General features: G+C 58.8%; 2 protein-coding genes across 3 annotated transcripts; both read left to right on the top strand.

Annotated features, from left to right (window-relative positions):
- Positions 1-3,428: 3,428 nt before the first annotated feature.
- ITPA (inosine triphosphatase) lies at positions 3,429-7,522 on the top strand. The gene is given in 9 exon segments (XM_050901139.1): positions 3,429-3,491; positions 3,613-3,670; positions 3,749-3,813; positions 4,568-4,613; positions 4,616-4,640; positions 5,489-5,520; positions 6,241-6,356; positions 6,909-6,985; positions 7,286-7,522. Coding segments are annotated over 9 exon segments (603 nt in total). The 3' UTR covers positions 7,407-7,522.
- A 491-nt stretch (positions 7,523-8,013) lies between these two features.
- METTL13 (methyltransferase 13, eEF1A lysine and N-terminal methyltransferase) lies at positions 8,014-14,864 on the top strand. 2 transcript variants are annotated; one of them, XM_050900843.1, is made up of 8 exons: positions 8,014-8,166; positions 8,606-9,353; positions 10,104-10,303; positions 10,900-11,095; positions 12,526-12,669; positions 12,874-13,110; positions 13,474-13,599; positions 14,111-14,864. In XM_050900843.1, exons 1-8 carry the CDS (start codon positions 8,014-8,016, stop codon positions 14,383-14,385), a joined length of 2,079 nt encoding a protein of 692 aa, XP_050756800.1. In that variant the 3' UTR covers positions 14,386-14,864. The 2 variants fall into 2 exon arrangements, with proteins under 2 accessions (XP_050756800.1, XP_050756799.1); XM_050900842.1 differs by having other exon boundaries at positions 12,874-13,086; positions 13,468-13,599.
- Positions 14,865-15,953: the final 1,089 nt, after the last annotated feature.

Below are 15,953 nucleotides of genomic sequence, written 5' to 3' on the forward strand. Positions count from 1 at the left end.
ATAATGTTCTGGAGGACATTCAGGGCTCTCTGCTGCCGGGAGTCCCTAGGAAAGGGCTGTTTCAGTGTTTTCTTCACCAGAAGCAAGAAGAGTGTATAAAGCCCAGCTATTAGCCCAATGATGTAAGAGAGACAGCAGGAGGACAGCAGCTCTCCTGAAACCAGTCCAGGGTGAACAAGCCCACTTCATATTCAGAGCCCTTTACCTTGATGTGGTGGTTGCTGTCCCAAACGCCAGCCCATTTCACTTCCCTGTGATCCAGTGGGCTGGGGGTTGTTCCCAGACACCTGCGCTGGGGTGCTTGGGGAGGTGTAGGGGCCCCTGTGCTGGACTAAACAGGAGCTGAGCTCCTCCATCCATGGGTGGGACTGCTGTGTTTTGGCTGTCTCCATCCTTGGTCTCGGGTGTCGGTGGCATTTTTGTCTGCCCTTTATTTTTGGGACCCTCATTTCTTCCAGCCTTGAGCCTGGGACTTCAGCTGAACCGAGATCAGGCTCTCCTGGTTCTCTTTTTGCTGTCTCTTTTCTGATGAGAGAAGCATTGTCCTGCTTAGCGTGTGTCTGAAGTAATGTTGGAGGGGGAAACGGTGCCCCAGAGAATTCCCAGTGCCATGTCCCAGCTTCCTCTTCCGAACCTGCCCCCAGGACCTTGTACACAGTTTCCACCTGAGTGGTGGTGCGGCTCCATGCAGAGAGGGGGATTAAAAGTGAGTGCAGGAGGCTGGAGGGTCGGATGTGATTACAAGCTCTGCTTGCCCAGCTGGAATATAAATAGGGCTTTTCCCCTCTGTGGGCCCTGGTCTCTCCAGGTGGGAACCAGAAGGCCAAGCTGGAATTTTCCTCCTGAAGTGTAGCCTGGTTTTAAGATCATGCAATCAGTGGAAGGGACAAAAATCATCCTGCCTATGCCTTTGGCTACTCTCCACCTGCAAGGGAACAAGAAGGCGGATGAAGAGGGACTGTGTCTGTCTTCAGGGGGCTGCAGTTCTCGCTGAGCTATCGGGTACCTTTTCCTGCCAGCTGGAAAGTGAGTTAACGGCACTGCGAGCCTGTGTAATGGCCGTGCTGTGCCTGCTCTGGCGTGCCTCCTAGGGCAGGCTTTACTCCTGCTGCTGGAGAGTCCTGCCGGTACCTCTGGCTTTCTCTCCCAGCCCCATCTTGCCTTTGCTGCTGCTGCTGCCACCCACAGAAGGACCTTGGTGCCGTAGCAGTGTGTCAGGACTTCAAATCCCTGCTGGCACCAGGGCTGAGCAAGAGAAGTTAGTTTTGCAGTTGCTTGCTAGAGGCAAAGCCTGGCTTTAAAGCTGGGCTGAGGGCCTCGGAAAATGGATGCTGGTAGGATGAAGGCTTCACGGCAACCCAACTGTATTAAAGAACTGCTTATAGCTGCCGAATTTGGGAGCTGCTGCTACGCCCTCTGTAGCCCTGTCCTTGCTGGGTTCGGCAGATCTCCGTCAGCAGCGTGTCCTTAGGGACAGTTTCCAGATAGTGTTGAACTCCCCTCCCTCAGTGCAGGCACTGGTGTACCACCCCGAGAAGCGCTGTTGTTACCACTGTGCCAGCAGCGCGCTGCTTTGGACAGGCACAAACGCTTTTCCAGCTGACCCAGATCCATGGCAAACGAGGTGGCAAGGTTAGCGCCCCTGACCCTGGACCGTTTTTGTCTTGCGCCTGCCTCAGACTCATCCTTCGGTACCAAAGGGACTGGACTAGGCCCACCCCAGGCAGCCGAGCGCGGGCAGCAGGCGCTTGCCCTGGGAAAGCTTGCTTTCCTCGACAGCTTTGCCAGAGTGCTTTCACAGCATCTCCCAGGAGGTTGGGGTGCAAACGGTTGTACTTGAGATGCAGGGCAGGGAAAGCTGCCATGGCCAAAGCCTTCAGTGCACCTCCCTGAGTTGCCAGGATTAGGTGTTGATCAGTTTTAGGTTTGAGCCACTGAATGCTGGGGGCATCCTGAGTGCAGACCTTCCCAAGGGACCAGCTCTGGCTGTGAGAGGCAACAGCAAATCAACAGTCCTGGTCAGTAACTTCACAGCAATAGAATTTATTGAGCAGGTTTTATAGATTTTTTTTTTTTTTTCAAGGCTGAAAAGACCATTACAATGTCTGGTCTCAGGTTCGTTACACAGCAGTCCTTGTATTCCTTTGAGATACCATGGTCTTTATATTGCAGCCTGTGCTGTCCCACCCTAGACTGGTGGCAGGGAGAACTGTAGTGAGTGGAAAGGCTTGTTGTTTCCAGTAGTGTCTGCATGCTTTGGAGTTGGTTTTTACTTCGATGTTATGAAGGAGATTTTACAGCACAAACAACTCCTTCACCCAAGCGTAGGGTCTGTTTTATCCATTCCCTCTTTGTGCAGAAGACAGACCTCTTCATTAGCTGCTGTTTTCCACATGATCGCTTTTTTACAGGGAACGGCATGTTTTGGCTGGAGTTGTGCGTTCCTCCTGCAGGGCTGGTTCCTCCTCCCAGGCGACCCATGCAGTGAGACCCCAGGGTCCCCATGCCCGAGGGCATGGGGGCTGCAGGGATGGAAGTCTGCAGCTCTGATGCAGGTGGGGAGAGGCCCCCCCACTCCCAGCTCTGTGAGCTGGCAGGGGGGAAGAAGTCCTCCCTGGGGAGTCCCCTTGCAAAACAGGAGCTTCTGAGGGAGCTGGGTGTGAGGAGGTGGCCTGGGTACGGTGCTGGGAGAGCTCCCAGGACCCTGCTGTTTTGCAGGGCGCTACTCCCCACCACCGTTTGGCTGGGGAGCACTGGGCTTCACTGACCCATTCCTCTAGGGCTCCATACTGGCATCAGGGACCATCTCTTGACTCCCGAGTCCAGGAGTTTTTGCTACAGCCGCCAGCTGGTCCCACATCTGCCTTCAGAAAGATGGAACTTGATCGCTCCCACACAGGAAATCTGGTGTCAGAAAGCGCGAAGACGTGCCAGAGGTCGGGGAGTGAATAGCAGCAGAGCCTGGAGCACAATCCACTGCCCAATTCCCCCAACTACATGTGATTCTACTTCAGGGAAAACAGGCAGAGGGATCCTCCGGCCGTGGCTGCCAAACGCTGGGGAAGTAAACAGGGAGGCGGCCGCCCCCGCCTCGCTGGAAGTGTCGGTGTCCGCTGTAGGCCGGGCCTCAGCCGGCGGGGACCAGCGGCCGCGGGGCCTGAGGCGAAGGACAGGGCCCCGAGGGGTGGGCCCGGCCTCCGCAGCCTCCCGGGCCGCCATGGCGACCCGCGCCTTCCCTCCGCCCCCGCGCAGCTCTCGCGAGACTGACCAGGACAGCTCCGCGCATGCGCACGGGCGAGTGGAGCACCGGAAGTTCCCCTCTCTCAGGCATCGGCGGAAGCCTTCCCCATTGGCTGGGCGTTGCTGGGAGCGCGGCCGCCGCTGGCGGTGATTGGTGGCTCAGCGCGCGGGCGCCGCGCGGGGTCAGGATGGCGGCGCCGGCCCGGCGGAGCGTGGTGTTCGTAACGGGCAACGCCAAGAAGCTGGAGGAGGTGTGTGTGTGTGGGGGGAGGTTGCCTAGCAACGCGCGGCGGCGGCTGCGGCCTGGCCTGCCGGGGCCGGGGCCGGGGCCGGGGCCTGACGGGCGGGTGTCTCTCCCTTCTCCCTCCGCAGGTCACTCAGATCCTCGGGGACTCCTCTCCCTACACGCTGGTGGCGAAGAAAATTGACCGTAAGTTGGCGGCGGGGGCTGGGGGGACGCGGCGGCCCGGCCCGGCCGTCTCCTCAGCGCCGGCCTTTGTGTCCCCAGTGCCGGAGTACCAGGGGGAACCAGACGACATCTCCGTGCAGAAATGCCGCGAAGCCGCCCGGCAGGTCGCTCGCTTTCTCCTTCCCCTTTCCTGCCTGTCAGAGCGGCGGTGTGGGTGCGGGAGCTCCGGGGGACCCCAGCGGGGCGGGAGGCAGCCGGGGGCGTTGGGGCATCCGGACCGGCCCTGCGGAAAGTCAGGAACACGTCCGGGCCTGGCCTGGCCTCGCTGCACTCCCATCACCCCGCTGTTTCTGGCCTGTGCTGGGTGATGGTGAATTCTCACTGGTAACATAGTGTCTTGGTAGTCCCGCTGCTGCTCGTGTGGCCTCCTGTGTCCCTCGAGCAGCAGAAGGACATGACAGCTCCTTCAGTCCAGCCTCAGCAGCTGCGGGACACTGAGTTTTCTGTCAGCTGGAGCTTCTGATGGATCACCTTCCAGAGCTGCCTCTGGGATGGGTGTCTTAAAAGAACCAAGTGAGGGTTGGGACTCAAGGAAAATGCAGGTGTGCCTCTAGGACATGGGCTTTCCCATTCCTGTCCCCCAGGAGGGCAGGGGGTGTTCAGCTCTGCTCATTTTTCTCCATGTGAGATCTTCCCTACTGTTCTTCAGCCACTCTGGCCTGCCCGGGGAGAGCATGGGTTTGATTGTGTCTGTCTGGTGTGGATTGCCTTTGAGGTAAAGAGCTCTAATGGCTGGTGAATTTTTGTGACATTCCTGTTATCGTGGAAACATGAGAATAGGATAGAGCAAGAAAATGGGTTTGGAGGCAGTGCCTTCCTCTAGGACTAATGTTTCCGTCTCTTGGGCTTTCACTGTAGGTTCAGGGACCTGTTATAGTAGAGGATACCTGCTTGTGCTTCAATGCCCTGGGGGGCTTCCAGGACCCTACATGTAAGTAGGAGGGAACTTGCTTCACCTTTCGTGTTCCAGAGTTAGGAGTGCAGGCTGGCAGGGTGTGCTTCACAGGGGTTTCTCCATGCACCAGGAGCAATAGGGTCAGGCAGGTGATTACTGGTCTGTGTCCTCGCCTTCATCCTGCACCCTAGGGGCTGGACTTAACTCCTTGAGCCCTGCTGTAAGTCACGGTGCAGGACGAGAGAGACAGACCTGAATTATTGGCTCTGGCTCCCCATCTATGGTGCCTGCTCTTGCAGCCAGCTTGGGAAGCTGGCCCCACAGCGGGCTCTGTGTAGTTAAGGCACCGTGCATTTCAGCAGGACTCTTGGATGTGTGTCCTATAGGTTCTCATAGGGACTGCTTTAATCCAGCTGATAACAAGATTATTACATTACAGTGTAACTCCTCTAATAAAATACTGCCTTAGCTCCTGGAATTAACCTTTAGTGTGATTAATTCTTCCAAACTATCTCTGCTGAGCTAAGCAGAGACATAAAAGCTTTATATGATGAAGTTGGCACTAGGACTGGGTGTAAGATGTGAACAAGTTGAGTTGAGAAATGTATTTCGGCACGTCAGTGCTCACGAGTGAGAACTGGGTTATTTACATAGACCCCAGTACTGCAGTAAATGAAAAACTGCGCTGCTGTTTTACTGTGTCCCATTCGGTTTAAGAGCTGAGTCTGTCATTATTGGAAAATAGTCCAGAATTAGGTGATTTGACAGCATGTTTAAGAGGGATTCAAAGGGCTATGAAAATGTAGGCAACAATGCCTCAAGGATGCCTGTATTTCTGAGTAATAATACCAAAAATTAATCTTTCCTCTCTTCTTCCCCTTCAGAAAATGGTTCCTGGAAAAACTCAAACCGGAAGGTACTGCCTCCCATGTTACTGCTCTGCACATAACTCAGTCCTTTCCAAATGAAATGGATCCCTGCCTGTGCTGGGTTCTGCTGAACGTGCTTGCCTACCATGCTGCCCGTTCCATAGCTGGTTCCTTTCCTGTCTGTCCAGCTCTGTCCCTTTGCGTGCTTTCCTTGAGCCTGTTCTGTGCCCTTCTTTGCGGGATGTTGTTTCCCCCGGTAGCTTAAGCATCATCCCTGGATTCCCAGACTCCTGCCTCTGCAGGCGGGTGGCAGGGCTTGTGTGACCTGGAAGACCTGCTGCTCCCTTTGGCTTCTGTGCAAGCCCCTCTCCACTAACGCTCACCTCTCCTGGTGTGCAGTGACTGCCTTTGATCCCGTGGTTAAGAGCGTGACTGCAAATCCCCCACTGGCATCGCGAGCGTGAGCGTTAATCATGCTAATTCAGAGCGGGCTTTCGTTCTCTCTGGTGCCGCGCGCTCGTTTGCTTCCGTTCCCAAATGAATAGCGGGGCCCTGCAGCTCACGCTGTGTTAGATCTGAGGCCCTGGCTTCAGTCATACAAGGGACTGGGCCAAGAGCAACCTCGTGCCTGAGCTTTGTCACCTCCTGTAGTTCTTCCTCTCCCTTGTGGCTGTGAATGTGGAATGCTCCCTCGATCCGTCTCTAGGTGGGTGTGTTGCGCTCCGAGGGAAGGGCAGTAACGCCGGGATCCTTTCTGTGTCGCTCAGGCCTGTACAAGCTGCTGGCTGGGTTTGAAGACAAATCTGCCTACGCTCTCTGTACTTTTGCATTCAGTACTGGAAACCCAGAGGAGCCAGTGAAGCTGTTCAAAGGCCAGACTCACGTAGGTGTTGCACCTGGGCAGGGGAACGTGCTGAGGGAGGAGGGCTCTAAGGTGAATTTCCTAACAGCACTGGCTCTGTTGAGGACAATTTTAGTGGCCCCTGGGTCACTGAACGCCCTTGGAGCTTCTCCGTGTTGGGAACAGGCTGAGGGAGAGCGCAGCTGGTGGGCGGTGGGTGCTGAATGCTGCAGCCCTTTCGCCCAGCTGTGCGTACCGAACTCTGCGCCTTACCTCGGTCTCTTCAGCCCCCTTGTCTGTCTCCCTCTGGCAGGGTTGTATTTGAGTGCAGTTGTTAGCTCTGTTAATTGGCAAGGTGGGTAAAAGGGGCTGTCAATATAGGGCAGCGTGACAGAGCACTGAGGTTGGGGCTGCTAATTTTGGTCACACCCCGGGGAGGTGGTGGGAAGGAGGACAGCACCACGCAGCGAGCCTGTGGTGGCCACAGCATGAGCCACGGCCACGTGTGGCTCTTCAGTCTGTCTTTGAAATGCGACTGTGCGGGAAGTGCTGCGAAACCACGGCTTACAGGGCTTTTTTGCTTTCTCGTGGCAGGGGCTGATAGTGGAGCCCCGAGGCCCTCGAGATTTTGGCTGGGATCCCTGCTTTCAGCCAGACGGCTACAGCCAAACGTAAGTGGCGTTTTACCTACAGCTCTTTACGTCGGGAAAGCCAGGGTCGAGGTTTCGTGTCAAGAGGAACCTGCTTATGAGGAAGGGTGGCAGGGAGAACCCTCCTGGATCTGAAGGTGGTGGGTTACGGGGAACCTCCGGGTCAGGATGGGGGTTGTTGGCTTTGCCAGCGTGTCGCTACAGACGCCCCCGCTGCCGTCGAGCAGGGAGACGGCGAGCAGAGGGGGAGCTCTCGGTGACCAGGGGGACACGTGCTGTAGCATCTCCGCTGCTGAGACTTGCGGTTTCTCTTCCTTCCAGGTACGCTGAACTGCCCAAGGCAGTGAAGAACTCGATCTCACACCGTTACAGAGCGCTGAGCGAGCTCTCCGCCTTTTTTCTTCAGAGCAACTCGACAGAGCCCCGCTCCGGTCCCAGCTAGCCTCCCCAGGCTGCAGGCGCCCTGTGCTGTCCGTGTCGCCTGCCGCCCCGGGAGAGCTGTGCTCTGCTGCAGGCTGCCATTAAAGCTGCTCCTTTTGAAGCCACTGGTACCTTGTTTCCTCCCTGCTTTTGTTGCTTCAGAAGTGCTGCGCAGCCCAGCAGGTCTGGATTATTTAAGCTGCGCGCCTGTGCCTCACGGGGGGGGGAAGGCTTGCAGGGGCTGCTGTGTCTGGGAGGGCTCTGCCTGGGCATTCCCTGCCGCCCTTTCTGCCTGGGAAAACAGCAGAGACGTCGATAGCGCAGAGCACCGAGTCCCGGGGCTGCTTGTAGCCGCGGTGGCAGCGCCCCAGGGGACCGGCCTTGCCCCCCTCCCGGGCCCGCAGGGAGCCGGGGCCGGAGCCGGGCCCGCTGCGCGCTCACCTGCGGCGGCCGCTGCCCTGCGCCGAGCGGCTAGCTAATGGGAAGCGGCCGGGAGAGAGGCAGCCAATGGGCTGGCTGGCCGCCGCGTCCAATGGGCGCGCTGCGCACCCGGATGCAGTCAGCGCAGGGCGGCGGGCGAGGGGACACGTGCGCCGGCAGCGGGGCACCGGGGCTGAGCCGGCCCGGCCATGGACCTGCTGCCCCGCAGCCCCGGGGAGTTCGGCTCAGCCCGGTACTGGGATCGGTTCTTCCGGCAGCGCGGGCAGCGACCCTTCGAGTGGTACGGGGCCTTCCCGGAGCTCTGCCCGGTCCTGCACAAGTACATCCGGCCCCGCGACAAGGTGAGCCCCGTCTGGTACCCAGCGCCGTGTGCCCGGACCGAGCCTCCCCCGTGCCGGGCTCCTCCTGGGTGGCGAGCTCTGTGCCGCCGTGTCCCGGCTTAAACCGCCGTCGTGCACTGACAGAGGCGATGCGAAGCCCGCAGTGTGCCGTAGCAAGAAAACAGGAGAGACCCACGAGTTGCCCTGGTATGGGGAGCTCTGGGAGTTAAAACACCCAGATCATCCCCAAGAGAGATGCAGCAGATGCATCGCTTCTGTGCCCATGTGATTTTTCTATATGGAAATGTTATCTTGGGGCCCCAGAGAGCGGTTTTGCAGGTGCTGCGGGTGTGGTTTTCACAGAAGGCTCGTGGCCATGGCTGATATTTGCTCGTAAAACGCTTTGGCACGCGTTTCCAGGGCGTTCTCACCATCACACTGCACTTGTGCCACTCCCCAGGTTCTGGTGGTGGGCTGCGGGAACTCGGAGCTGAGCGAGCAGATGTACGACGTGGGGATGTGCGAGGACATCGTGAACGTCGACATCAGCGACGCAGTGATCCGTCAGATGCAAGAGCGGAGTGGGAGCAAGAGGCCGAAGATGAGCTACCTGCTGATGGACATGCTTCAGATGGACTTCCCTGATGCCCACTTCCAGGTGGTCCTGGACAAAGGCACGCTGGATGCCATCCTCACGGACGAAGAGGAGGCCACTCTAGCCAAGGTGGACAAGATGTTTGCCGAGATCAGCCGAGTCCTGCAGGTAGGAGGGCGCTACCTCTGCGTCTCGTTGGCTCAAGCCCATGTGCTGAAGAAAGCGGTGGAATACTTCTCCCAGGAAGGTTGGGTCGTGCGTGTCCATCAGGTGGCCGGCAGTGGGGACAAGCAGCAGTTTGTCCTACCAGTCTTTGTCTACGTCATGACAAAGTTCAGGAAGATCCCTGGCTCGGCACCGCAGATCCTTGAGATCTGCCCCGAGGAGCAGGACAAGCCGACGCGGGTGGAGAACGCGGAGCGGCTGGTGGCGGCGGTGAAGGACAGGCAGCATTACGCCCTGCTCTGCAGCCAGCTGAGCAAAACCCCTTGCGGGGAGCAGGTTTCCCTGGATCTGTGCGACAAAGAGAGCGGGAGGCCTCGCTACACGCTGCATGTGGTTGACAGCCCCTCGGTGAAACCTTCCCGGGACAATCGCTTCGCCATCTTCATCAGTGAGTAGAGCCTCTCCTGGCTGCAATGAGATGGTGCTCTGGCCAGGAGCTGCAAAATGGCCAGAGGTCCTGGCCCTGCTGAAATCAGGGCTGGAGAGGGAAATAACCTGCCTGTGCGGTGTTTGCTTGATGTTTTAGTCCTGGCTTTGTGCTGGGACATGTGTTTGCCTGGTGGTGCAAGCAGAGATCGGGCACAGAGCTTGCTGGCTGAGCGGATGCTTGTCTGGCAGCAGAGGGATGCTGCCTGCCCTCCCTGAGGTGGTGATTCCTGCTTTGATGCTGGTGACATCCAGCATCCAGTAGCACGTCGCTGCATAAAGCCAGAGTGCAGCGGACACAGCCGGAAAGGCGTCGCTGGTCTGTGCGGGCGTCCTGGCTTGCCAGGGCCAGGCTGCTCGGGGCTGCGCTTCGCTTTTACGTTTGCACCTTGTGGAGATGCATTGGGCTCTGCCAGCAGCGCTGTTCCCTCCCTGCACACCTGCAAAGCTGGGGCTTAAGCACAGCCTGGAGACCGGTCGTGAGGCTGTAGGATGCCCCCTTCTTACGAGACATGGCTTTTTCAGCCTCCTGCATGAGCCTGCCCAAAACAGGGAAGGTCCTGGCTCTCTCGATGGTTGCAGAGCGTGGCTCTAGGCGTGCAGTGGTACCTCCTCGTGATGTCTTGCCATTCCCTGCGGCTCCTCTCTTGGAGGCCAGGGTGGTCGCTCGGGGACCGGGAGGGGCCCAGGCTGATGGCAGCCCCTTCTGCAGTCCCGCAGGGCAGAGAAACCGAGTGGCTCTTTGGGACGGAGGAAGGGCGGAGGCAGCTGGCCACCAGCGCGGGCTTTGGGCGCCTGGTCACTGTGGCCCTGCACAGGGAGCAGCACTACGAGGGCATGGCCGGCATCCAGGCGGAGCTGTCGGGGAAGGTGATGGAGCTGGCCCCGCCGGGCCTCCCTGCCCGGCAGCAGGTGAGCCCCGCCGCCCAGCCCTCTCGCTCGGCTTCCCCGAAACCGGGCCCAGGCTGGCTCTCTGCCAGCAGCGAGTCCCTCTTCTCTGAGGGAGACCAAGCTGCAATGTGTGAGCTGGCTGCCTTGGCAGGGAGGAGGCTGGCCTCGGGTGTAGCTCCTTTGGTTTTTCCCTCCAGCTGGCTGCCTTTGCTTGGAGGCAGGATTTGAGGTGCCTGCATGGCAGGATTCATTGTGAAGTCCTTGCCCTCCAAAACCAAGCATCCCAAGAAAACCTGAGAGCATCCAGCCCCTTCTTAATCCTGGCTTTAACTTCTCCTGTCCCTTCTGTCTCCTTCCTGCCCCAAGTCCCCAAACCTGAGCTCTTGCAAGAAGTCTTGGGGTGTTTGCTCCCTGTTCCCCAACATATCTGTACGGGGGGGAAGCTGGTGTCCCATCGCTGGTCCCCAGCTGCCCTGTGGCTGCCTACAGCACATCCCACTGCACCCACGATGTGTCCGCTTCGTCCCAGCTCTTTAGCCGTGGTCAGGACAGTGGGAATGCCAGGGTCTGTTCCTGTAGCCTTTCCTTCCTCGCACCAGTCCCTGCCCTCCCTGCAGGTGCCCTTCCTGTCTGTGGGAGGGGACATCGGGGTGCGGACAGTGCGGCACCGTGACACCAGCCCCCTGAGCGGGGAGTACGTCGTGGAGGACGTGAAGGGGGACGGCACCTGCTACTTCCGACGCCTCATCTTCCTCCGCAACAGGAATGTGGTGCAGTCAGAGGCTCGGCTCCTGGCCCCCGGGCCTCTCCCAGGTATGTGGGGCAGGTGGGTGTCATGGTTTAACCCCAGCTGGCAACTAAGCACCACACAGCCGCTCGCTCACTCCCCCCGCATCGGGATGGGGGAGAGAATTGGAAAAGTAAAACTGAGAAAACTCATGGGTTGAGATAAAGACAGTTTAATAGATAAAGCAAAAGCCACGCACACAAGCAAAGCAAAACAAGGAATTCATTCACCACTTCCCATGGGCAGGCAGGCGTTCAGCCGTCTCCAGGAAAGCAGGGCTCCATCGTGTGTAATGGTTACTCGGTGTCATGGTTTAACCCCAGCCAGCAGCTAAGCACCACGCAGCCACTCGCTCACTCCCCCCCCACCCCTGGGGTGGGGGAGAGAATCAGGGAAAAAAAAAGCCTCGTGAGTTGAGATAAAGACAGTTTAATAGGACAGAAAGGAATGAAAAACAATGATAATGATAATAATAATATGACAATAGTAATACTAAAAGAATTAAACTATACAAAGCAAGTGATGCACAATGCAATTGCTCACCACTCATTGACCGATGCCCAGTTAGTTCCCGAGCTGCGATCCGCCCCTCCCAGCCAGCTCCCCCAGTTTATATACTGGGCATGATGTCATATGGTATGGAATATCCCTTTGGCCAGTTTGGGTCAGCTGTCCCGGCGGTGTCCCCTCCCAACTTCTTGTGCCCCTCCAGCCTTCTTGCTGGCTGGGCCTGAGAAGCTGAAAAATCCTTGACTTAGTATAAACACTACTTAGCAACAACTAAAAACACCAGTGTGTTATCAACATTATTTTCCTACTAAATCCAAAACACTGCACTATACCAGCTACTAGGAAGAAAATTAACTCTCTCCTAGCTGAAACCAGGACACTTGGGAAGACAAAACGCCATCACTCCGAACGTCCCCCAGCTTTATATGCTGAACATGATGTCACGTGGTATGGAACATCCCTTTGGTCAGTGGGGGTCAGCTGTCCCGGCTGTGTCCCCTCCCAGCTTCTTGTGCACCCCCAGCCTCCTTGCCGGCAGGGCTGCATGAGAAGCTGAAAAGGCCTTGACTCTGTGTAAGCACTGCTCAGCAACGACTAAAACATCAGTGTGTTATCAACATTATTCTCACACTAAATCCAAAACGCAGCACTGTACCAGCTACTGGAAGAAAATTAACTCTATCCCAGCTGAAACCAGGACAGTGGGGCAGCCGGGAAGGGGCAGGGGCCAAGGGTGACTTTTTGGGGTGGCAGAGAGTGAGATTGATACGGGAGGAAGATAAAAGTCCTGCTGAGACCTGCCTGCGTTGTCCTGGGGCGGCTCTGGAAGTGTTTTTGCGCTCTGCTGCCTGCCCTGTGGGTGGGACAGGGGCTGGGGGTGGCTAGTCCCCAGAAAGCATCCTTGTCTGCTGCCATGCCTTACCAGCCAATGCCTCCTGTCATTCAGGCCAGAAGAAACGGAGGAAGGACAAGAAGAAACCCAGCCCCACTGAGCCACCCGCAGCCATCGACAAGAGCTACCTGTGCTGCGAGCACCACAAGGCCATGGTTGCAGGGCTCTGCCTGCTGGGGGGCCCCGACCCCCTCCCAGGTGACGAGGCCGGCGGTGGGAGGCTGTGCCCAAGGCAGGCGTGGGGCAGGCGTGTGGGTGTCCCCATGCTCCCGCTCCTTGGGGAAGGGCTTTCCTGGCTGGGGCACTCACGTGCCTTTTCCAAAGCGGTTTGGGCAGGGGGCTGGGATGGGTGGTGTGGGTGCGGCCGTCCCAGCGGCTCACCCAGGCACTCTCCATTGGCAGGAACCCCACTGGCGGTGCTGGTGGTGGGGCTCGGCGGGGGCAGCCTGCCCCTCTTCATCCACGACTACTTCTCACAGGCCCGCGTGGCTGTGGTGGAGATCGACCCCTCCATGCTGGAGGTGGCCACGCGTTGGTTTGGCTTCTCCCAGGGCGACCGGATGCGGGTGCATGTCTCCGATGGCCTGGACTATGTGGCCAAGCTGGCAGCTGAAGGTACCGTCTCGCAGAGCATCCCACGTGCCCCATCGAGCCCAGTGGGTGACATGCTAGGGACCAGAGCCCTGGGCTGCTTTCACCCTCTGCTTCCCGTCCCTGCCCATCTCCTGCCATGTGTCACGAGCTCCAGCCTTGCTGGGTCTCTGCAGCTTGCAGGCCTGTCCTTGCTGATGTGTGCGGGGGAGCTTAGATTCGCTGCCTCCCCCCAGCACCAAGGGCTGCTGCTGTGGGTTTCATTTGGAAAGAGAAACCCCAGGAGAGAGAAGCGGCCATAACACGGCAGATGGGGTGTCCTGGCCACCCCATTCATTGCCTCCCCATTGTGTGTGTCACATGTCTGTCCCATGGGATAACAAGTCTCTGCGCTCCCTCCTGCAGTCCCAGCCCAGTACGACGCCGTCATGTTCGATGTGGACAGCAAAGACCTCACGGTGGGGATGAGCTGCCCGCCCCCAGCATTCGTGGAAAAGCCCTTTCTGCAGAACGTTAAAACCATCCTCAAGCCAGAAGGTAGGAGGGGGGATCTGGTGGTGTCCCTGGGGCCGGGCTGGCCGGTCCTGTGTGGGGTTTGAGTAACGGGGCTGTGCCACCGTTTCTCATCCTGGAGAATAGCGGCTGTGTCCAGGATTGCTGTGTGGCATCCGCCGCTCCTGGCGGGTCCCAGATCCGAGTGTTCTAGTGGGCGTTGTGACAGCAGGGAGCAGGGTGGAGCGGGTGGCCTGCAGCACTGCTGGGTCAGGCAGGCTGAGACATCCCCGGGGGGGCCAAGAAAGGTTGCGGGAAGGCAGAGGGTGTAGGTGGTACCTGGGAACAGATCGTGTGGCCACCCACGACCCGCCTGGTGGCAGGGATGTGGAGCTGGGCCAAGGGCACCGAGGGGATGCCAGTACTCCTTGTGCTGCCACGGGGGAGATGTTCGCACCAGAGCGGCACCGATGCAGCTGCGTTCCCCCAGGGAGGTGGGGAGCAGGGCGGTGTGTGTGAGCTGCTCTCAACTCCCATCCCTCTCACCCTGCTGCAGGAGTCTTCGTGCTCAACTTGGTGTGCCGCGACACCCGGCTGAAGGAGTCTGTCCTGGCCACTCTCAGGGAGGTCTTTCCGCTGCTCTACGTGCGCCGCATTGAAGGGGAGGTCAACGAGATCCTGTTCTGTCAGCCGAGCCCCGAGGGCCAGCGGGACCCCACAGAGCTGGGGGCACGTGCCCGGGCACTGGAGGGGACCCTGCGGCAGCCTGGGCGCCCCTGGGACAGCTCATATGTGCTGGCAGACATGCTGCAGGCTGTCAAGATCCTCTGAGAGGGGCTCTGATGCCACTTGAACAAGAGAGAGGTCCTTGTGTGGGTGCTGTGGCCGTGCAGCGGAGGGGTCCGCATGGCTGGGACTGCCGCCCTTGGGGGGCTGATGCTGGCCTGGGTCTGCCTGAAGGATGGGACTGGCATGGAGAGGGGCTCCCTGGGAAGGGGTCCAGGACCGTGGAGGGCTCTGCAGCCCAAGGGGCAGCATTGGGCTGGTGAGGGGAGGAAGGTGCTGCCGGACTGGCAGGAGTGTGGATTTGGGTCTGTCCCCATTGCTTTCCCGTTGTGGGAAAAACATACCTCTGACCGTCCCTTTCCCCTCCAGCACGGGTCCTTCCCTCCGATGCTGCCTCTTCCCCCCATCTCCAGCATCCCTGGTCACTGGTGCCTATGCAGAGCCCCAGCCCTGCCCCAAGCCTGGTTGTGGATGTGTGTGGGTGGGCTGAGAGCTGTGAAAATAAAGTGCTCAGGCCTGCTCGGAGGCCCACAGTGCTTTGCCACGCTTATTTCTGGAGCGCCCAGCACCCCTGGAAAAGGTACGGTCTCTTCCACTCCTCAAGGGCATGTCCTGGGGGCAGGCAGCTGCCCCTTGTACCCCACTGCCCCCTCCCCACTTGCCTTCCTCAAACTGGACCCCACCACGTCCCTGCCCCTCTTGTGCATCTCTCCAGCCATCGCCACTGTGAACTGGGACCTGTAAGCCCCTGGGCTCCCAACCCTTCTCCTCCCCCCTGGGCCAGCAGGGACCCAGCCCTGTGCTCAGGCCCCTGGGCACACCAGCCCTCTCAGCCAGCTGGTGCAGGTCAGCCTTCTTGCAGGGTGAAAAGGCAGCAGGAAAATACCCATTGGGGTGTTCCCATGGCACCTAATTCCTGCCCAGGCGGCTCATTTTGTCTTTCCCGAGGGTTTCAAAGCCTGGTCCCTCCCTGCGAGGTTTTGCTGAAGAGCTGACCCATGTGTCCTGGCTGGTTACAGAGCAGCTGACCCGCTGGTGCTCCCACGTTCATCAGAAGTCATTTGGGGGGGGCTTGTCTTTCTCCCCTGCAACAGCTGGTACCAAAATGAGTCTGAGACATGGTACCGAAGTGACTGGCTTGCAGACATCAAGGTGACAACCTGCTCAGGCACCATGAGTGAGGAAATCTTTCTGGCAGCTGCTTCCCAAAGCAAACCCTCCCCAGCCACCTTTCCGCAGCCCAGGGTGGTAACAACACACCAGAAGCAGCTCTGGGAGGGATCTGACCTAGCTGTTGGCACGCAGGCAACAGCAGCAACATCTCAGCATCGCTGCCAGAGTCATCTCGCCAGCTTTGCAGCTCGTGCACCCTGTCCCACGAGGGGGTCGGTGGGCTGCTGCTCATCAGCCTCTCCTTCCTCAGCAGGACCCGGCTCTCCTCCACCTGCGGGAAATCCTCCTTCATTTGGAAAGTTGAGCAAGAGGGTGCATGAGCCCAAGGGCTTGCAGTTCCCCAGCCCCGTGGGAGCCATGGGAAGGGCACCCCAAGGGATCTCACCCCCTGAACTGGGGACCGCAGCCACTGCGCTGAGGCAGGAGACGTGGCTGTTTGT

Source organism: Gymnogyps californianus, chromosome 8, assembly GCF_018139145.2.
Source record: "Gymnogyps californianus isolate 813 chromosome 8, ASM1813914v2, whole genome shotgun sequence".
Lineage (NCBI taxonomy): Eukaryota > Metazoa > Chordata > Aves > Accipitriformes > Cathartidae > Gymnogyps > Gymnogyps californianus.